Source organism: Melanotaenia boesemani, chromosome 1, assembly GCF_017639745.1.
Source record: "Melanotaenia boesemani isolate fMelBoe1 chromosome 1, fMelBoe1.pri, whole genome shotgun sequence".
NCBI lineage: Eukaryota > Metazoa > Chordata > Actinopteri > Atheriniformes > Melanotaeniidae > Melanotaenia > Melanotaenia boesemani.
The window spans coordinates 1,606,596-1,629,154 of record NC_055682.1 but is presented as its reverse complement, the minus strand read 5'-3'; the positions used below and the strand labels follow the sequence as shown (position 1 = coordinate 1,629,154).

Below are 22,559 nucleotides of genomic sequence, written 5' to 3'. Positions count from 1 at the left end.
GACAGTCACATTAAGTTAGTCATTCTATCCAATCCAGCAAGACAAACCTGGAGAGTACAGAATATTCTCACCTGCAGTGTCTGTGTCATTTCTCCCGCTGCTCTGCTGCAGCACTTAAATAATCAGACAGTCCTGATTCTCCTGTATTCCCAGTGAGAATGTACAGCACTTTAATTTGTTAACTGTATTTTCATGCATTGTGTTAACAGAAGAGCGCTGTGTGATCATCAGACCAAATGCAGACAGACCCAGTACCATCAGGAATGGTGTGTAACGTTCAGATAAAACACCTAATGCGTCAAAATATGAAACAAAGTACGATGTACAACCAAACATTATTTACAGGCAACTACATTAACTTGATTCAGAGTCGCCATTTCGGGCGAAGATGGCTTCTGTGTGCTGAATTATAGTAACGCCACATTTTACTAACGGCCAGGTGCTGTAACCATGGAAACAGTCATATTACCGATACTGAAAACAATAACAATTTTTCTCAGCGGTGTACATTTCACGTAATCGTTTATAATATATGGGGAAAATATGTTACAACAAACAAATTTCAAATCTGGCCTGAAATCTTTTTCTCACATTGTCAGTAACTAAAACCGCCAACAGGTCACGTGACTCGGAAGTTAACCGCTATCGCTCCAGCTATTAGGGGAGGCTCCACAATGCTAACATGCTAACAAAACTAATATTTGTCGTCAGCAGACAGGTTAACTAACCAACCAACAAGTTATCCAAGCATCCAGACATGAACTCACCTGTCAGAAAGACATGGCATGTAGCCTGTAGCCTGTAGATCGTGCTCCACCTGTTGGCTACAGCAGCGCCCGTTTATCCGCTTTAGCTTTATGCTAACAGGTTAAGCCAATCTTCCGTCGTGCGGTTTGACCTCCCTCTCCGGCGTTACAAAGTCCAGTGGGACATTTAAGAAGGTTAACTTATCTTTTCTTCCCTTATGTATAAAAACAAACACAGTCTCCACGTGTACTCAAAGCTCCATCTGCGGTTGGTGTTCACTCTAATTCCTCAATCACGATTAGCCTGGCGCCCCCTGCAGTCCGTCTGCGGTGAGACAACGGTGAAGGAAATAGACCGTGTTGATTGTATGTAATCATCACCGGCGCTGCAGCAGGTATGAGGTGCAGCAGAAAGGAGGTGCTGTAGGAAGGAGGTGCAGCAGGGAGGAGGTGACTCCTGCCTCAGCTTTCTTTCTGTTTCTGCGGTGCCACCTGCTAACAGCTCCATGGTTGTATAATTAACCTCCTCACATCATCCAGGATTTACTCCGTTTCCTTCCTCGCTGTCATCCTCATCTGGCTTTTTCTGTTTTGTCTTTAATCTCTATTGCTTTACTTTGGCGCTGGTTCTGAGTTTAGTTATTTAGTTCAGATGTAAATATTTTCTTCATTCTGCCTTCAGTGTCTCTAAAGAAAGTCTGTGTTTTAAACTTACCCACCATGATGGTTAAAACCGAAATAACTGAAGGAAATAAAGAAAACCAGCAAGTTTCTAAGTGTTTATGCTGATTATCAGTTTATTTATCATTTAGAACATTTTAGGAGAAGTCCCACATTTAGCCAGGTCTACCTGGCTGTAAAGGTGACTAATCGGGCTTCCTAACCATGTTCAATACAACACCACCCGCTGGGATGATCAGTTATTAATTCCCCCTGGCAGAGGATGGAGTATCAGAGTTTCTCTCAGAGTTCAATAAAGAAACACAAAGACATCTGGGCTCATTCAGAAAACAAGCCTCACATTTATTATCCGAGTGGAAGCTGGAGGCAGCAGACAGTTGGCACAAAGACAAACATGTTTGAATTTTCACACAGTGACCTGAATCACAGGTAACTTGATGCTGCGCTGCACATTCCTGCGTCTGTGCTCACATGATAGCAGAGCGGTGACGGCCGAGGCCGTTGGCTGGACAAGCAGCAGCATGTCCTCCATCCTCACTGCTGCACCGTCTTTACAGCGGCTGCAGATCAGCAGCAGCTCCACCTGGAGGAAGAACTCCACCATCAACCACCTCCTGCATTCATGCCACATGTTATGGTCTTTAATGATCATTTTCCTAAAGTAGAAGATCATTTTTAAAAAGCAAATATCTCTACATCAAAGTCCGGTTTAACAGAAAGATCAATAACTGTTTGTGAAGCTTGTGTTGGGGTCTGGGTGGGTCCGATGGGCCAAACCTGAGGTTTAAAACAACACAATCATGTCAGCCTGCTTCTGTCTGGACGTCTGTGATGTGTGAATCATGTCTGGTAAAACTGCACTAGCAGGACTGATGTTTTCCAGCTGAGTTCCCCAAAAAGTTTGTTTCTCTGCTTCAAAAATCTCAGACTTGGAGATACATGTGGCCGCTGTAATCTTTCAAGGTACCAACCCAGAGACCTGGTCCAAATTACTGATCCAGAGTCCTGGTCTAGAGTTCAGATCCAGAGTCCTGATCCAGTCCTTATGTCCTCATCTCTGACTTTGTTGTAAGAAACTTAGCTCTGACCTATGTTCATTCAGGCAGAGTAAAGTGTAAAACCATAGTATCTGACACCATAAAGACTAATATAGTTTCTACCTTTATCTTGCTTTAACTTAGCAGCTAATGCTAAATTAGCAGCTTATGTAATCCTGTTAATGCTGTTATATTGTTAATGTTAGCTAAACTAAAAGAGCTAATGTTGTTTAGGCTAATATAGAAGCAATGTGTAGTGCTAACAGAGCGGCAAACATTTTAACATTCTCTTCTTAAAGTAACTTTATGCTGAAAACTGTCTTGTCCAGGCAAACAACGCAGCTTATATCTTATTTATTCTAACATTATTATAAGTAGTCTCAAATAGCAGCTAAAGCCATATAGTTTAGACTAATACACCGTTCAGACAGAAATACAAAATGTAGCTTAAGTATCAGGTTAATGTTATTATAGCTGCTAATATCTTGTTTGGGCCAACATTATTATGTAAAGACTAAAATGAGTCGAATGTGTTGTTTTGTTTTGTTTTTTTTTTGTTGTTGTTGTTTTTGTTAAGCCACTTAACTCTGATCACTGAATCATTCGGGCAGATAAAAAGGCTCCTAACTTGCTGGATGAACCGGAGTTGTGTCGACACATAACAGACCATTTAGCAAAGAACTGGTTAAAACTGGATCTTGAAGCTCTTTGTCACACAAACACATAATTTGTTCCCATTTCTTTAGTTTCACCTGTTAGAACCAGCAAAGAACCCGGACCTCAACGGGTCCAAAGGAGGGACGGATCCTCACCCGAACCCGGACCTCGACGGGTTCTAGGGAGGGATCCTCACCAGAACCTGGACCTCAACATTATTGAAGCAATGTCGGTTCATCTGAACAGAAAACCAAACAAAAGCCAGAAACATCCAAAGAAAAGTTTTGGAAAGTCCTTTAAGGATCCTGGAGAACTGTTCCTGAAGACTTCTGAAAGAAATGACACGAAGCTTCTCTAACTGGGTTCAGACTGGGATGAAGAATAAAACAAAGCTCCTTAGAACTGGACCTGGTTCTGACTCAGATTCTGGATTCATGTTTGGACATGCTTCAGTAAATCAGCTGTTTCCTGTTTTCATGGAAATATTTAAGGAAATGAGGCTGGATGATTAGATGATTGAGTAACAGTAATATCACAAATAACCTCAATAACTTCATTCAGTTCAATAACCGGCAGAATAAGAGAAAATGTTAATTATCTCCAAGTTAGTAAAAATCAGGACTAAACCTTGGTCCACTTTGATATATATTGGTATAGCAGGATAGGTTTAAGTTCTGTTCAGATATATCATAACAGAGACGCCCCACAGCTTTGAGATGGAAGCAGAACTTTTCTGAGGCTGCAGGACTGTGATCACACTCAGCAGATGCTCCACATTAAGGCAACACTCTTTGGCAAAACAAACCATTAACCTTCATCAGCACAGAGACAGGAACACAAACACTGAACCGACACACGAGGCAGCAGATAAGCAGCTACAGTCTGACCAACATGCTGTAGAAAGTTCCTTTAACTTTGGTCATTTTAAAATAAAAACCATCAGATCAGATTGAGCCACAGCTTCTTACAAAACAGACATTTCTCTTTTAAATGTGAAGCTTGTTCAAAATACACACACAGCTGATGGCTGGACAGCAAAGGAGACGCAGAATGAGCTCAGCTTACAGGGGAGAGCAGGTGGGGTTGTGCAGCAGCGCCCCCTGCTGCATGGAGGCTGAGTTACTACCAGACTGTCAGGAATGAGCTTCGTCCCATCAGAGAGGATCATGAGACATTTAAAATGTCTTTTTGACACACATTAAATGATTAACTACATCCTAAATTCATCAAGAACTTTACCAAAACTGAGAGTATATTTTTATTTCTAAGCTGGAGGAGGTATGTGGTTTTATTGGTCTTCATGTTTCTGGAACTGTTGGAATAAACTTTCCTCCTGCAGCAGGTGTTAAGAGGAAAGTTTAGTGTATCTCTGATTTAAGGCCCGTTTCTGCTCCCTTACATGTGTAAATAGGGACGTCCACTTGAAACGTTGTCATACGTCGCTGTCCTCATGCTTCCATGCGTGTTTTGGTTGACATGGTTGTTAAGTCACTTCCTCCACTAGGGGGCAGTGCTGAGTTCAGAGTTCACTCCCGCGACAGTGTCAGTTTCAGACACTGTTTAGCAGCAGTAATGCGTCACTATGACGTTGTTTCCAACACGCCCAAAACACTCGCATATCCTTTCTTGAAAAGGTCACGCAATCTTTACAGTTGTCCTTCATTCTTCTTCTGCTTTTTCTTCCCTTCCTGATTTGCTTCTTCTTCTTCTCTGGTTTGTTTCTTTTGCTGGTCACATGTTAGCTATTCTGCTCAGCACTGCCCCAGCGATTTCTGGTGGTTTTGTTCTGTCTTCTGCATCAAGAGGCTTAAAGCTAAGCTCCCTGAAAACGGACTAAATTACGCTCATAACTGACGAAGGAGACAGACAAAACTGTCCATCCGTCTGCGAATCCGTCTTCTGCGTCCAGCATAACTTATAGCATAGCTTTACTCAGTCAGACTAAAACCAGCTGGTACAGGTGAGCAACTCAGTCCTCTTCAACATTCTGCTGCTGCTAATACTCCAGCATTAATCCACCACAGAAAGTAGTCCCCACCAACTCTCCTCCTGTCTGGTAAAACCATCAGATTCAAAAGATGCACAAGATTTACATCTCTCTCCCAGAAAAAGTGATTTTCTGACACAGCCTGAATGCAACATGATTAAAAAAAAAAACACATTCATGGAAAAGATCAGGATCGGACTGGATGTGATGCATTATTAATGGATGCAACAAATGAGTTTCCATCATCCTGAGTGATGAGTTATTGATCATCTTTCTCATGATGAAACCCGCAGCTCAACACCAGCAGAGATGCTGCATCTGGTGATCCTGAAAGTTGTAAAGGTTTCCCACGAGCTAATAAAGATCACTCACATCTGTAAGACACATCTGCGACAAGCAGACAGGACAGGAAGTTAGTTGTTAGTTAGTAGTTAGTTGGACAGGAAGTTAGACAGTTTGTCGGAAAGGAGGTCGGATAGAAAGTCAGATAGGAAATCAAGAAGTCGGACAGGAGGTCAGATAAGAAGTCGGATAGGAAATCAGACTGGTGACCAGGCAGGAAGTCGGATAGGAAGTCGGACCGGAAGTTGGACAGGATATTGGACAAGAAGTTGTATAGAAAGTTGGACTGGTGGTCAGACAGGAAATTGGACAGAAAGTTGGGAAGTATGATGTTTTATACATTCATGTTTGGTCAGCTTAACTCTACATTGATCACACCATCTGATCCTGTGAGCATCATGCCCTCCATCATACACCTGCAGCTCTAAACTGGAAGCTTGTGTTGTCATGGTAACGAGTGGCAGTGACTGAACTGCTGTCTGGTCATGTGATTCACTTCCTGCAGCAGGCAGACAGGCTGATCGGATGGGAGGAGACAACAGTTCTGACTAGGAGGCTAAGCTGCTGGAGGACAGATGGAGAGCTGGTTTCCTATTGGCTGGCCTGTCGACCTGCCTCTTCTGTGTGTGATGTTTTCCTGATCACAGCTGGGTGGGACCACGGCTGTGCAGCTCCTCGCTGCCAGGAGGGGGTGCCGTCACCAGGCTCCTCAGGTACACGCAGGGGTTCCTCCTTCTCCCGGAGCCGGGCGGGGGCGGGGGTGGGGGTGGCGGTAAGGATCCAGGGGTCCTCATGGAAGACATGAGTGGCAGCATTTCCTCTGCTGACACTTCTTCCTCCTCCTCCTCCTCCTCTACCTCCTTCTTCTTCTTCTTCTCCGGGAAGCAGAAGGTGCCCTGTGACACCTGAGCCCCCAAGGAGGTGGTGCTGCCTGCCGTGCTGCCTGGCGGGGTGTAGGAGGCTGGACGGGGGGCCCCCAGCCTGGAGAGGGCGCTGATACGAGGATGGACGGGTTCAGCAGGGGCGGGTGGAGACGAGACGCTCTCCAGGGAGGAGATGCTCTGGTTCCAGGCCTGCTGCAGGTCCACAGGGATGATCTTTGTGGCCTCCACGGACACACAGGGAGGAGGAGAACCAACACTACCTTTCCACGGCAGGTGGGGGTCTTCACTGTGTGGTGATGGGGATCCAGCTGGTGAACTCCCTTCCAGAGCTGCTGGGACTGAAGAAGGACACAGAAGATCAAGAAAGTTACTGATCACATCTCCACACACTTCCTGTCTGTCCTCCTTTATGTGTCTAATCATCCCTGCAGGAGCCATCTAATTCCTGGGCTGATACTTTTCACTTGACACCTCTACTGCAGAGAGTTTCACGATTATCTGATTTTGGTAAAGAATTCAGTCATCTCCAGTTTCATAAAACAAATTCTAATCCTGAAAGAAACAAGTGACATTGCCATGGCAATGCCTGTTTGTCGAGTTAATGGTCAGAAGACAGAACACAGCAGCTGTGATTACAACACACACCGAGGTCAAACAAACATCTGTTTGCTATTGCTTTCAGATTTCAGACTGAACCTTTAAATTCTTCAAACTTGTGTCAGAGGAGCCAATCAGGAAAATTTCATCTAGGTTCCTCTGCAACTGGATCCTCTGTACCAGTCTAAAGGCCCATTTCTGCTCCCCTACGTATGTAAATAGTGACATCCGATTCAAACGTTGTCATATGTCGTTGTCCTCATGCTCCCATGCGTGTTTTGTGTTGCCATGGTCGATAAGTCAGTTCCTCCACTAGTGGGCAGTGTTACATTCAGAGTTCACTCCCACGATCCGACTGTTTAGCAGCTGTAATGCGTCGGTGGCGAGCGCCTGGTGGCCGGGTCTATGCCCATGGGGTCAGGCTTAACCCAAAAAAGGTGACATGGCTCCCCCTCCTGTGGGCTCACCACCTGCAGGAGGGGGGGCCATAGAGGTCAGGTGCAGTGTGAGCTGGGTGGTGGCCGAATGCAGGGACCCTGGTAGTCTGATCCTGGTCTGCAGAAGCTAGCTCTAGGGACGTGGAATGTCACCTGTCTGGTGGGGAAGGAGCCTGAGCTAGTGCGTGAGATTGCGTGGTTCCGGCTAGATATAGTTGGACTCATCTCGATGCATGGCTTGAGCTCTTGAACTGATCTCCTTGAGATGGGTTGCACTCTGTTCCACTCTAGAGTTGCTCCTAGTGAGAGTCGAAGAGCAAGTGTGGGCATGCTCACTTCCCCTGACATGGTGCCTGTACGTTGGGAGTTTTACGCACCAAATAGTAGTTCGGAGTACCCACCCTGTTTGGAGTGCATGGAATAGGTGGAAGGAGAGCAGTCCTTCCGGGGACTCCCTCGTTCTGCTGGGGGACTTCAATGCCTACGTGGGCAATGACAGTGAGACCTGGAGGGGTGTGATTGGGAGGAATGGCCCCCCTGATCTGAATCCGAGTGGTGTTTTGTTGTTGAACTTCTGTGCTCGTCATAGACTGTCCATAACGAACACCTTGTTCAGACATAAGAGTGTCCACATGTGCACTTGGCACCAGGGCACTCTAGGCCACAGTTCGATGATTAACTTTGTAGTCGTGTTGTCGGACTTGCGGCTGCATGTTCTGGACACTCGGGTGAAGAGAGGGGCGGAGCTGTCAACTAATCACCACCTGGTGGTGAGTTGGCTCAGATGGTGGTGGAGGATGCTGGTCAGGCCTGGCAGACCCAAGCGTGTTGTGAGGGTCTGCTGGGAACGTCTGGCAGAGTCCCCTGTCAGAAAGAGTTTCAACGCCCATCTCCGGCAGAGCTTCAACCATGTCCCGGGTGAGGCGGAGGACATTGAGTCAGAGTGGGCTGTGTTCCATGCTTCTATTGTCGAGGCGGCCAGCCGGAGCTGTGGCCATAAGGTCGTCGGTGCCTGTCGCGGCGGTAACCCCCGAACTCGTTGGTGGACACCGGCAGTAAGGGATGCCGTCAAGCTGAAGAAGGAGTCCTATCATTTTTGGCCTGTAGGACTCTGGAGGCAGCTGATGGGCATTGCCAGGCTGAACGGAATGCGGCTTTAGCAGTGGCTGAGGCAAAAACTTGGGTGTGGGAGTTAATAAAAAAAACATGGAAAATGACTTGGATGGATGAAGGGATGGACGGACGGATGGATGATAGAAAGATGGATGGATAGTTGTGCTCCTGGTCCAGGCTCTGGTCATTTCACGCATTGACTACTGCAACTCCTTACTGGCTGGCCTGCCTGCATGCTCAGTTAAACCTCTGCAGATGATCCAGAACGCAGCAGCACGTCTGGTCTTCAACCAGCCCAAAAGAGCTCATGTCACTCCGCTGCTAATCGCTCTCCACTGGCTTCCAGTTGCAGCGCATCAGATTCAAAGCTCTGCTTCTGGCTTACAAAACAATAAATGTTGTTACCCGGTGGTGGAACCATCTATCTAACTCCGTCCGATCCGCAGAGTCCTTATCCACTTTTAAAAGCAAGCTAAAGACTCACTTGTTTAAGGAGCATTTCCACACTTAGCTTAACTCTTCTACTCAGAATGAGTTAGAAAGATTTGTCCAGCTCTTTGGCTCAACCAGGTACTGAAGAAGCTGCTGCACTTATGTCCAAGATGATGTTGTGTGGAGAAATGGTGATCTTGTATTTAAACAAAATGACTTACAAAAACTACAAAAAAAATTATATGCACTGCCTCTAGCACTACATGACAGCACCTGGTCCACCTGGACTCCAGCAGTCTGACTACCACTAAATGATGACGTCCATTTTGTTTGAATTCTTGCTTGTGTTGTTCTTACTTTCAGATGTAAGTCGCTTTGGATAAAAGCGTCTGCTAAATGACTGTAGAATAGAATAGAATAGAATAGAATAGAATAGAATAGAATAGAATAGAATAGAATCTGATTGAGAGGAGTCTGTTAGTACCACATTAAACTTCTATCTACCTTTACCTGATTTGGGTCGCTGTTTTGGTGTCTCCACCTTACGAGCGACGAAGGTGATGCCCATATCTTCCTCCTTCTCTGGGTCTGAATGTTCTGCTTTGTTGTCTTCAGGTTCCACAGGAACCACTACCGGGTCTGGGTCTGACACACAGGACAGGTGGATGCCGTTACTAAAGCTTCATACTTACATCACTAATAACCCAATAGAAACATTCCACATGACGTCTGATCAGCCAATCAGAGCACTGATCAGAGCCGTGTTTGCGTCTGCGAGGTCCATTTTGGGGCCCCATCTCAGGATCTGTGTTACCTTTATCCTGCCAGCTGACATTGCGTCTGGGTTTGTCGCCACTGTCCTCCTTGATGTCTGATCCTCGGCGCTGGAGAAAGATGGACAGACTTGGTCTTCAGTCAGCTGTGTGGCATCTCCAATAACACAGTTTAGATTTAAAGATGGTTTGGATCAGACAGCCTTATTAAACCGGAACCATCTGGACCCTTTCAGAACCAGACGAGGATGCAGACCAGAACAGATCTAGTGTTTGACAAGCTAATGGATTCTTTTGTCAGACGAGGTTTAAACTTTATACAATATTTTTTATTAAGAGAGTCCATTCACTACCTGTCAATCATCCTGGACTCTACCTGTCAATCAGCAGCTGTTATTTTTCACTCTGGGCCGTGTTGACTGGTTGTTTTTGGATTTACGGTCAGAGTGACTGGTCTTCATGCCGTTGAGCTGCTGAATGAAACTGAAGAAGTTAGGCTGTAATCAGCTGTTTCATCGTCTAACATCTGTCCTGCTCCGGCATCATCAGCCTGATAAACATCATCACTCTGAGGTAGCTGCAGCAGTTTCATCCTCCAGAACCTGATCAGGACCAGTAGATCCTGACCTGGTTCTTATCAGAAGCATCAGATCCTGATCAGGTTCTGATGGTTTATTCTGGACTCTAAAGCCAGAGGCTGGACCCTGCACAGCTGGGTGTGTGGATGCTTCTTACCTTCTTCAGGCTGCGTTCCTTCTTGTGCCGCTTGTGTCGGGTGGATTTGAACGCATCCATCCGGCTCCTCATGTTCCTCTGAAACACCTCCCGGTCCTGACGCTCCTTCTCCCCCAGAGGCATGAAGTGGCGGCTGTAGTGGGACTGGTACTGAACAGGAAACAGGAAGTGAATTCAGATCCTCCTCCAGGACTCCTGAATTGTCTCAAACCTTGTCTCTGACTAAGGTCAGACGTCTCTCTGAGGGCCCCTACAGGACTTCTAACCCCCTCCCTTCATTATGGAGGATTACCCGTCTCCTGGGCTTGTACAGGTTTCCAGCGAGGACATGATGTGTCTCCATGTCCTCCTCTACTTTGGCTCCGAGGACGTTATCGATGACCTGGAGATCCAGACAGACACCACTGCCGTTCTCACGCCTGGAACAGAGACAAACACCTCAGACTGAATTTCAGCTCCGTGTCTGTCCAGATAGACCAGTTCTGAAGACAAACCATCCAGTTCGAACCAGTTCGACCAACAGTTTGTTCCGTCTCCAAAGGTGAAAAGTCTGAGGAGCTTTTAAAGACTGTTTTTGGGTGTGAAATGAGCAGGTGACATCATGTGACTCACAGGTAGTTGGTGACGTTAGTGACTTCAGGAAACGAAGCTCTGCTGGCCATCGAGGGAAGAGACAGCCTGGCTGAAGTCAGGACGTTCCCACCCTGTCGGGTCAAAGGTCAAAGGTTAACAGCCTGCTCAGTAGGCTTCATTTAACATTAAACATTAACATTAAATAAAATGCTCCACACTTAATACATATGTTTTTGTTGTGTGTGTGTTTTTTTTACTAATGCATATTGTTTTTCTCTTCTTAAATTAATACTTTACTTTTTTCAGATGGCACAAAGTGGACAAAACCAGGTGTGGGACGACTACACTAAGGAAATCTCTGGTGATGATGTCTAATCCAGTAAGCTTAAATAAAAAAAACACCACACATCTTTGGCAACACCTTAAAAAAACATAAAGATGCTTGAGACAGCACAAGTGTCAAAGAACAGTCAGCCCACATTCACACAGGTGTTTGGTAGAACCACAAAGTGGTCCCCAAATCACCCACGATGGAAAGAGATGGACAAACTGATTATGGAAATGATAGCTACAGATATCCTGCCCTATGCAGTTGTGGAGGGTGAAGGTTTTAAAAGTTTACTGGCCAAAGCAGAACACCGGTATACTCCTAAAAAGTGACTGTCTTGTTATGCCTCAGTGTTCTACTGAACGCTTCAGGGCTTTTGTTCCTGTAGCTGTCAGATTTTTTAATGACCACCAGTAGTTTTGCTTTTTTTAGTATATTTACATTTTTAAAGGCAGTCTTATCTTAAAAGCAAAAAGCATTTTTGTACTCAACTGATGCACGAAATGTGCTCTTAAGTTGAAAGAAGAGTAAAGGAACTTCTCTCTGTGGAAAATGCAGGGAAAAGCATTGCCTTTACCACAGACTGTAGGTCTGGATCAACTGAGGCTTTCATGAGCTTGACTGCACATTTTATAGAGAAAACCTGGAAGAGAGTCCAAATTGTGCTGAACGTAAAGGCCATGTTTGGGTCCCACACGGGGCGATACATCAGCGAGACCTTCCCGACCTTACTGAAAGAAATGAACACCTGGTGCTGAGGGACAGTGGTGCAAATATAACCAAGGGAATGAAACTTGTAGAGATGCCTGACCTCAGCTGTACTGCACATACTCCAGCTGTGATCAGTGATGGCCTTACCTCCCACATAATGGTGGGAGACATATCGGCCAAAATGAAGAGAATAGCCACACAGTTCAACCACTCTGTTGTGGCCCAGCAGCGAGGAGGTTGGTGTTCCTCACCGTTCCGTCATCCAGGTGGAATTCAACACTTCATATGCCTGCCAGGGTGTCGGCTCAGAAGAGCGCTAGCACAGCCTACTCTTGTGACCACGGCCATTTTCTATGTCCAGCGGCAGAGGAGTGGGATTTGTCAGCCAACCTGGTGGAGACACTGGCACCACTGGAAGAAATACCACATGAAATGAGAAAAGATTCCTCTGCCTCCTGCATCATACCAGGTGTAGCAGTGCTCCGGCATCTGCTCGAGTCAGAGGGACCACACAGCAGAGAAAACACTGAGGAGGACCATGCTGGAGAGCCTGGAGAAAAGATGCTCCCATGAACATGAGACAAAGAGGTAGGCTGGCATGTCTCCGTGATCCGCGCTACAAGGAGCGGCCCTTGTCTCCAGAGACACTGGCCAAAGCTAAATCCTGGCTCAGAGAAGAGGTCGAGACTGTACCTGCAGCAGCACAAGCAGACATGATGCCAGCAGAAAGCGGCAGTGATGACGATGGTGAGGGAGACCCCAAGAAACCAGGGTGGAGGAGGATTACCAGCATACTGGACAGTCTTTATGAAACTGTGCTTGCTTCAACAAGCCAAGACAAGGCACCTGAGGAGGTCCTTGAAGAGCTGGAGCGGTACTTAAGGGAGCCAGTGATGGAAAGAACAAGAGGGAACCCGGTGGAGTGGTGGAGAATTACAGTTGCTGCTTCAGTGGATTGTCAGCCCTGGCCAGGAAGTAGCTCTGCTGTCCACCTTCCTCTGCCAGGTGAGAGGCTGTTTCACATTACGGGCAACATTTAGGAGGAAAAGTGCAGCTCCCAGTGAAGAAACTGCTTCCTGCTCTACAGCCTCCCTCTGCTGAAGCAGCAGCATTAATGAAACACGGCTCGTCTTCTTTCTATAGATATTTCATAACTTTCACTGATTTACACTTTTTTTAAAGAAAATCTTTTTTATAGATCGTTTGCCACTTTGCATGTAAACATTTTGTATATAAGTGTTGTTTTTTTTATTGCACATACTGCAAGGGGATTATTTTACTATTAAAATACGCTGATTTCCTCAAACATATTACCTCGTTTACAATTTTTTTAAAAAGTTGTTCTACCTGCACAAAAGCATGTTGTGACTGCACCAGAGAGAAGGACTAAGACTGAAAGGCGGATATAACAAGGCAGCATTCAAAGTTAATTTTAAATGAGGTTATTTTATTTTGCCGACGTTTACTGCAGTTTGGAACATTATTTTGTACTTGAAAGCTGTCGAGCAGAAAAATAAAGGAGGCTTCCTTTATTTCCTCTCACGTTTACCTGTTTACAACTTTTTAAAAGTTTTTTTTACCTGTACTTTAACCTACTTCTAATTGGCATCAGCAAGAAGTTCAAAACAAGATGTATTTAATGAATTCATCATTCATTTATAGACTTTTTAAGGTTATATATTTTCCCAGTTATTGAAAGTTTTGTTGCATGTTTTTGGAAATTCTTCTGTGGAGTTAAACAAGGACAAAATATTGTGAATAAGTAAAATTTTCTGTCTGAAATTTATATTTATGTTGGTGTAAGCGTTATTTTTTTAAATCGGCCAATTAATCGGTAATCAGAATTTCTTTCTGCCAAACATCAGAATTGGTATCAGCCTCAAAAAAATCCATATCGGTCGGGCCCTAGTCGTGTCGTCTGCAGCCTGGATGAGGAGGTTGGAGCTGGACGACGGTGTGCAGTCGTGGTTTAGCAGAGTGAAGAGGAGGGGGCTCAGCACACATCCTTCAGGGACCCGTGTTCAGTGTGGTGATGCTGGATGTGTTCCTGCCAGCCTGAACTGTCTGTGGTCTCCTGGTCAGGAAGTCCAGCAGCCACAGTGAGGCGTTAACTCCCAGCTGGTCCAGTTTCAGAAGGAGCTGTTGGGGGACGATTGTGTTGAATGCTGAACTGAAGTCTATGAACAGGATTGTGAGGTTGGAGTCTTTGTGTCCAGATGTGTGAAGGCTGTGTGGAGGACAGTGGAGACGGCATCGTCGGTCGAGCGGTTGGAGCAATGTACGAACTGGAAGGGGTCCAGGGAGGATGGGAGGACAGACTTCATGTGCTGCAACACTAGCCGTTCGAAGCGCTTCATAAGAACGGGAGCGAGGGCTACCGCACGGTAGTCATGGAAACAGGGATGACAGTGGTGGTTTTGAGGCACGTGGGGACGACAGCCTGGCTCAGCGAGATGTTAAAGACGTCCATGAAGACATCCATGAGCTCCCCAGGCCCTCAGCACACAACCAGGTTTGTTATCAGGACCAGAAGCTTTGGGAGCATCGATCCTGCTGAGTGTCCTCCTCACACCGTCTGGGGACAGCATCAACACCTGTTCTCCAGGAGGGGGCGGAGACTTCTGTGCAGGTGTGCTGTTGTGTGCCTCAAAACATGCAAAGAAGTCATTTAGCAGAGAGGTGGAGCTGTCACAGGTCTGGAGGGGGGGTTGTAGTCCGTGATGGTCCCTCGCCACAGGCTCTGTGTCTCTGAAGCGATCCTCCTGGAGTCCTGCTTCTTGGCCTCTCTGATGCTACGTGATGGTCGGCCCTCCTCATCTCCTGCTCTGAAGGCAGCGTTTCCAGCCTTCAGCAGCCTGTGCTCCGCCCCTGTCAGCCATGGCTTCTGATTGGCCCGAACAGTGATGATCTTAAGAACTGTTACATCATCAGTGCACCTGGTGATGTAGGCAGTGATGACATATGTATCGTCCTGGAGGTCTGTGTTGTTGTTGTAGGTGGTGCCCTGTTTAAACACACTCCAGTCTGTGGTGTTAAACCAGACCTTCAGTACCTCCAAGCATCCTTCCGGCCACACACGTACTTCTTTGAGAACTGGTTTGGTGACTTTAACCAGTGGTCTGTGTGCTGGCGGTAGCATGACAGTGATGTGGTCGGAGGTGTGGGAGGGGGAGGGCCTCGTAAGCTCCTCTCTGGGTGGTGTAAACCTGATCAAGTGTGATGTTTCCACATGATGGAAAGTCTGTGTGTTTGTGTAGTTTTTCACTGATCCACACCACCAGGATCTACAGCGGGGACATCAGAATGTCATTCAGACTGGAAATGTGGCCAGATGGTAACAAAATGAGGGAAGATGGTCCATACAGCGAGCACTGCACTCACAGAGGGCAGAATATCAGATGCTGAGGAGAACTACAAGTACCTTGGGATACTACAAGCAAAGGGCAACCATGAAGAAGAGGAAACGGGAAGGTTTGGTGTCAGGAGGAAACTCCAGCTGATTTCAAACTGATTTCAGTTTCTATCTGGATCACTTTGGCTTGGTTTAACAGTCATCATGGACCTGTTTGTCCTTCCAGGTCGTCTTTCTCTCACTTCCTGGTTGTTTTTCACCACATGAGATGAATTTTTTAAGAAAGATTCTCTTTTGAAGAATTTTGACATTCCTGTCTCATTTTTCCTCCCAGGTGAGCGGGACATATTTACTCTCCTTTCAGGTCATTAAAGGACAAAAATCTTCATCTAAAAACAAATTATTTAAACTATTTTAAGCCTTTAAGTGAATATATGATCACTGTTTTAATAGAAATAAAATCTACATACATGCTTTATTTAGGAGGCCTAGTGGTTACTGAGGTGGTTTTGTTTCTGGAGGACCCAGACAGACGTGGCCCAAATGTGTAGAAGAAATTTTACTTACTATGCCTTATTGCTTCATATATGGACTTTGCTAAGAGTTCATTTATCCCATAATTTCTTTCATCACATACATTTATTCATTGGTTTGTTCACTTCTAATTCTTGTGCACTGCTCCTTCTGTTCTGACTCCGTTCACTACGACGGTAAGATGACCTCGATCCGGTCCTTCCTCAGAACCGTGGTCAGGCTGCTTCTGGTGAGACACAACGATGTGAGGTTGCTATGGCGCCAGTCCTCAAGGTCTGGAGGAGGATTCTTTCATCAGAAATGTACAACTTTTTGTTTTTCTCCTGCTTCCCCGTCTCCTTGCTGCAAGTATTGTTCCTAAATAAACTTTCGTACACTTTCTCTCAACCAGACTCCTGGTTATTCATTTTTCTACAACTGGAAGGTTGTTTCTCATTTAAAGAGCAAAATCAATGTTTTTGTAGGACATTTAAGACTGAGCTACCAAAACTATATTTAATGGAAAATAACTCATTTTTAATATATTTTTTTTCATAAGAGTGACAACATGCAGTTGAATTGGCTTTGAAATGGTTAAAATAGTAGAATAATTATATATTGTTTGCATGAGGACTGAAGCTGACTGAAAGATGGAAATGAATATTTAGCATTTTTAAAGCAGTTTTCTGTCCTCTAACGACCTGAAGGGTGAGAACCCCCCCCTGCTTTAACCAGCACAGCCTACCTGAGTATTGTTGCTGACCATGTCCATCCCTTTATGACCACAGTGGAGCATCTTCTGATGCTACTTCCAGCAGGATAATGCACCATGTCACAAAGCTCAGATCATCTCCACCATGGGTTCAATAGACTCAACAGTCACCACATCTCCACCCAGCAGCAGCCATGTTAAAAGGAAATGTGCCTCCTGTTTGATCCACTTTCCTTCCATGAAAGATGCTTCCTAAAGAGGATGGTACAGGAAGCGCTGGAGCTCATTTCCTTCACGTTTAGAGAATTCCATCATTTCTCACCACGGCTGAAACTCGGATAATTCTGCAGGAACCTTTCTGAAGGTTGATGGACTGAACCCTGAAACTTTAGTTAGAGCTCCATCTGGTGGCGTCTGGAGGAACTAACAGAGGCAGGAGGCCAGACCTGCCGGTAAAACTCAGGAAAAAGTCGGATTTCCTCAGATAAACATGTAATCCTCAGACCAGGAGATCACAAAGGAGACATTACGAGAAGCTTTGAGGGATTTTAGTTTAGATTTAGTTTTTTTTTTTATATAAACTTCATGCCTCTTCTGTAAAGCTTTTGCTGTTTATTGATCTACCAAATAACAAAAGGTTTAAATAATTTCATTTGTTATTAGGCTCTCAAACTGAAAGTTGCATCCAGTGACTTTTTCTCTAACTTGTGATCTTTAAGAAGCTCCAGCCTGGCGACCCCGACTTAGAGTAAGCAGTGTAGAAAACGAGTGAATGAATGAATAAATAGAAGTGTGCAGCCACGTTTCCTGATGCTGTTCTCTCTTCCTGCACCTCCTACCAACATGTCTGCGTCTGGATTATTTTCTCAGCTGCTTTGTTAAACTATATTTTTCTTGATTTGGTGGATTTTTCTTCCCTCGTGTTCCATCTTTCTGCTGTTTTCCTCTGTGGACGGTCTGAGCTACTGGGTCAGAAACTCACCTTTCCCCTGCTGGATTAGGAAATTGAACGTCTCTGTGTGTCAGGTGTGTGTCCTGAGGTGAGCCCACCTGGTCAATGACACTAATGGCGTCCCTGATGTTGATCTTCTGATAAGCCTCCCACAGCTCGCTCTTCCTGTACACCGACTTCCTCAGCAGCAGCTTGCTCAGGTAATTCTTATCAAACTGCTCCCACCTGGACACAAACACACCTTTTTAAGAATGGAGTAAGATTATATGTAGTTACAATTTTAAATAGAAAAACAACAAATAAATACAGATGACAAATAATCTAAAAATGACTGCATAAGTAAGAGAGAAAAAATGTAATGTAATAGCCCAAGATCTTAGTGTTAGCTGTTAATATAGGAGACCAGACCACTTCCTGGTTAATTTCTCTGTCTTCCTTCCTCATGTCGATCAAGCGGCTCCAAACATGGCATCCTACCGCAGAAACCTGAGATCCCTCAGACCTACACAGCTGTCTGATGAGGTTTACTCTACCCTCCCTTCCCACTCAGACTTCTCCTTACTGTCTGTTAATGAGGCTACAGAAACACTCTGCTCCTCTCTCGCCTCCTCTCTGGACAAACTCTGTCCTCTGGTGGACAAACTCTGTCCTCTAGTGTCAAAACCAGCCAGACAAAACCCTCCCAGTCCATGGCTCACAGGGAGCTCTAAGGGAGCACAGAGCCGGACTCAGGACTGCAGAAAGAAAGTGGCGCAAATCAAAAGAGCACACTGACTTGTCTGAGTAGCAGCAAAAACTTGAAACTTTCACATCCAGCCTAAAGGCGGCCAAGATAACCTTTTATCAGAACAAGATCCACAATGCTCCCAACACACGACATGTTCATGGTGTTTAACTCTCTTCTATCTCCACCACCTGCTCAGCCTTCCACTGTGCTGACTGCAGAAATGTTTGCTTCCTACTTCACTGAAAAGGTCGCTACCATCAGTAACCAATTCACTGAGCCGGACCAACTCAGCCTTACCAAACCAGCTACTGGTGCCTCACTCTGCTCCTTCCGCTCTCTAAATGAGGACCAAGTCTCTAAACTTCTAGTCAGCTCAAAACCCACAACCTGTCCTCTTGATCCTGTTCCCTCTGACATCCTGCAGAGCATTTTACCTACAATCAAACCTGCAGTAACCCATATTATCACCTCCTCTCTTAAATCCGGTGTCTTTCCTTCTGCCTTCAAACAAGCTCAGGTTACCCTCTGCTGAAGAAACCCACACTCATCCCAGCCCAGGTTGGAAACTACCAAACTACCCACGACCGAGCTTATTGTCGTTCCAGCCAATCCTTCTTTACCGCCACAGATAAGTGTGCAGCTTGACTCCATCACGCTTGTGCCTACGTCTTCTACCAGGAATCCTGGTGTCATGGTAGACAACCAGCTGACCTTTAAGGACCATGTTGCCTCGGTCTCTCGATCTTGCCGATTTGCTCTCTACAACATCAGGAGGATCAGACCCTACCTGACTGAACACACGGCCCAGCTCCTGGTCCAGGCTCTGGTCATTTCACGCATTGACTACTGCAACTCCTTACTGGCTGGCCTGCCTGCATGCTCAGTTAAACCTCTGCAGATGATCCAGAACGCAGCAGCACATCTGGTCTTCAACCAGCCCAAAAGAGCTCATGTCACTCTGCTGCTAATCGCTCTCCACTGGCTTCCAGTTGCAGCGCATCAGATTAGCTCAACTCAGCACTAAATAAGCTGTGTGTATTTACACCCAAGATGATGTTGTGGGATGAAATCATGATGTTGTAATTAAACAAAAGACTTACAAAAAATATATTTACACTGCACTACATGACAGCAACTGGTCCACCTGGACGTCCAGCAGTCTGACTACAACTTAATGATGACGTCCATCTTGTTTGAATTCATGCTTGTGTTGTTCTTACTCTCAGATGTAATTCGCTTTGGATAAAAGCGTCTGCTACATGACTGTAGAATAGAATAGAATAATATGGGAGTCTATTAGGGTTGCCAACTTTCTCTCAGTTAAATAAGGGTTTAAATAAGACTAATACAAAAACCCTAATAAACCCAATGTAAAAAGGGTATAATCTAAGATGTTTTTAATCTAAATATGCAGCTTTCATGGACACATTGAGACAGTATACTGGAGAGACTGTTTCAAATTTAATTAAAATCATGTATACATTTTAACACTTAATACTAGACAGTATATTGTTATGCATCTTCACACAAATGCAACTTCACATGTATGAATAAACCTCAAAATAATTTATCACAGTTTGGACGTTTATAACAGTTAACAAGCAGATTGTAAATGCAAAAGAGTCATTATATATCATGATTCACCATTTCTACTTTTTCCATGGATACGTTTTGGATACACCTCCATGGCCAGCAGAGAAATCCTGCCGGCATGAAGCCTCACCACTAACAGGCTTTACCTGCAGCTTATTTTTTGCATCCCACTTTTTATGATAGCTGCACATTACTTCCTTTTTCACAGCTTTTCCATATTCTTATTTCCTAAACAGTCCCAAATCCATTCTACAAACCGACTTCAGCCAAAGTCTTGATTTGGCTTCACTAGTTGATGTGACTGACTGATACCTGTCAGTCACCTGACGCATGAAGTCTGACTTTCCATCTAGTGGTAGAAATGTAACAGCAGCTTAACATCCTACCAGAGGACAAACAAGACAAGCAGCCCTCCAGATAAGGGACAAGAGAAATCTTGTATGGAACAGTCTAATTTAGATAAATATATGGGATGTCCTAGCTAATACAGGACAGTTGGCAGTCCATGGACTTAGCATTAGCTGCTAATGTGGGAGCCTGCAGTCTTAGGGCGGATTTATACTTGTGCAGTGTCTACGTAACCGCTGTAAGCTCGTCGTAGACGAGGGTCTACGGGTCTTCCAGACCTGACGCGCACCCCTGCTACGCAGACAGTTACACAGAGGTACTCCCTTGTGATTGGTCAGTTTGGGATCACGTGTTGCCAGATATCTGGATCTTCTCACTGAATTTGTGTGGTAACCATAGACTGTATATAAAAGATGGACGGAGCCTCCATGATGTCACCCGTAGGTTTCTTAGGCGCAAAAGTGAATCTCATTGGGTGTTCCCACCATCGCCATCTTGGCAGTGTCATGTGTGTTGTTAGTCCCGGAAAATACAAAAATGGGCAAAGAGGTGGAGCTGAGAGGGGGACTGTGAAGGGAGGGGTAGATGATTGACAACCATCAAACGCCGAGCTGCCTGTAGCTAACAGCTAACCGAGCTAACCCCGAGCAACAGTAGCTAACCAGCTAACAAAATTAGGTGGGCTAAAGCTAAGACACGCTGTTAAAACCGCGGTTGTGCTGCTAAACTGCTTATTTGCCCGGTTCGACTCTCAGCAGCATGCATCTGCTCCAACCATGCCCCCACCCCCACCCACACCGACACCCCCATCTGGCTCCCGCACCACCCCACTCACCATCCAGGAGCACGATGTCAGACGGGTGCTCCTGGCGGTGAACACCAAGAAGGCTACTGGCCCAGACGGAGTACCTGGCAAGGTGCTCAGAGCGTGCGCCCACCAGCTCGCCCCCACCCTTACCAGGATCTTCAACCTCTCCCTGGCTCAGGCAGTCATCCCACACTGCCTCAAATCCTCCACAATTGTCCCGGTGCCGAAGAAATCTCCCATCACCAGCCTGAACGATTACCGACCGGTGGCCCTCACTCCGGTAATCATGAAGTGCTTTGAGAGACTTGTTCTTCAGCACATCAAGGACCATCTCCCCCCAGACTTCGACTCCCACCAGTTCGCATACCGCGCGAACAGATCCACTGAGGACGCCATAGCTGTAGCTCTTCACTCTGCGCTGAACCACCTGGAGCAGCAGCAGAGCTACGTCCGGATGCTCTTTGTGGATTACAGTTCTGCGTTCAACACAATAATCCCGGACAGATTATGCACAAAACTGGACACTGTTGGCCTCCCCCCTCTCACATGTGCCTGGATAAAGGACTTCCTAACAGACCGACCCCAGACTGTGAGACTAGGTCCCCACCTCTCCTCCACCAGCACGCTGAGCATCGGCTCCCCACAGGGCTGTGTGCTGAGCCCCCTCCTGTACTGCCTCTACACCCATGACTGCAGGCCGGCCCACAATGACAACCTCATCGTCAAGTTCGCTGACGACACTACAGTGGTCGGACTCATCTCCGGGGGTGATGAGGCTGCCTACAGGGAGGAGATCCTGAAGCTGGCTGCTTGGTGTTCTGAGAACAACCTCGCTCTCAATACCAAGAAAACCAGGGAGATTATCATCGACTTCAGGAGGTTCAGCACAGACCCAGCCCCCTTCTACATAAACGGCGAGTGTGTGGAGAGGGTCCACACCATCAGGTTTCTTGGCGTCATCATCTCGGCCGACATCTCCTGGTCAGAGAATATCACGTCAATCACCAAGAAGGCTCAGCAGCGGCTACACTTCCTGAGAGTCCTCAGGAAGCACAAACTAAACTCCAACCTGCTGCTGACCTTCTACCGCTCATCCATCGAGAGCCTGCTGACATACTGCATCACAGTATGGTACGGCAGCTGCACTGTAGCAGACAAGGAGAGGCTACAGAGAGTGGTAAAGACAGCACAGAAGATCATTGGCTGCCCTCTCCCCTCCCTGATGGACATTTACACCTCCCGCTGCCTCAGCAGAGCTAGAAACATCATAAATGACAGCTCCCACCCTGGCTCTGATCTGTTTGCCCTGCTGCCCTCTGGGAGGCGCTACAGGTGCATCAGGACTAAAACAAACAGACTCAAAAACAGTTTCTTTCCAAAAGCAATAACTGCCCTGAACTCCTGTAGGACTTCAAATCTGAAATACGCTGGACACTAACAACATATGTGCAATACATTCTGTCACATGACATGTACAACATATCATGATCCGTGCAATAATACTTTGAACGTGCAATATAT

General features: G+C 45.9%; 2 protein-coding genes across 6 annotated transcripts in view; both read right to left on the bottom strand.

Annotated features, from left to right (window-relative positions):
- plekhg4 (pleckstrin homology domain containing, family G (with RhoGef domain) member 4) overlaps nt 1-1,102 on the bottom strand; it is a 106,563-nt gene extending 105,461 nt beyond the window's left edge. For 2 of the 3 annotated variants that reach the window (XM_041993668.1, XM_041993661.1), the window contains exon 1: nt 768-1,100. Coding sequence is in view for 1 of the 3 variants with exons in the window: in XM_041993653.1 (XP_041849587.1) it covers nt 768-787 (20 nt within the window). In the remaining 2 variants the exon portion in view is untranslated. Of the gene's footprint in view, nt 1-767 lie in introns of all 3 variants that reach the window. The other variant, XM_041993653.1, reaches the window with a different exon arrangement.
- A 643-nt stretch (nt 1,103-1,745) lies between these two features.
- The window catches only part of slc9a5 (solute carrier family 9 member A5), a 37,787-nt gene continuing 16,973 nt past the window's right edge, over nt 1,746-22,559 (bottom strand). For 2 of the 3 annotated variants that reach the window (XM_041993710.1, XM_041993719.1), the window contains exons 10-16: nt 17,661-17,787; nt 11,034-11,125; nt 10,714-10,840; nt 10,422-10,571; nt 9,728-9,797; nt 9,424-9,558; nt 5,721-6,672 (exon numbers count right to left, since the gene is read on the bottom strand). In XM_041993710.1, the coding sequence (XP_041849644.1) occupies nt 6,092-6,672; nt 9,424-9,558; nt 9,728-9,797; nt 10,422-10,571; nt 10,714-10,840; nt 11,034-11,125; nt 17,661-17,787 (1,282 nt within the window). In that variant the 3' untranslated portion in view covers nt 5,721-6,091. Of the gene's footprint in view, nt 2,011-5,720; nt 6,673-9,423; nt 9,559-9,727; nt 9,798-10,421; nt 10,572-10,713; nt 10,841-11,033; nt 11,126-17,660; nt 17,788-22,559 lie in introns of those variants that run through there. The other variant, XM_041993727.1, reaches the window with a different exon arrangement.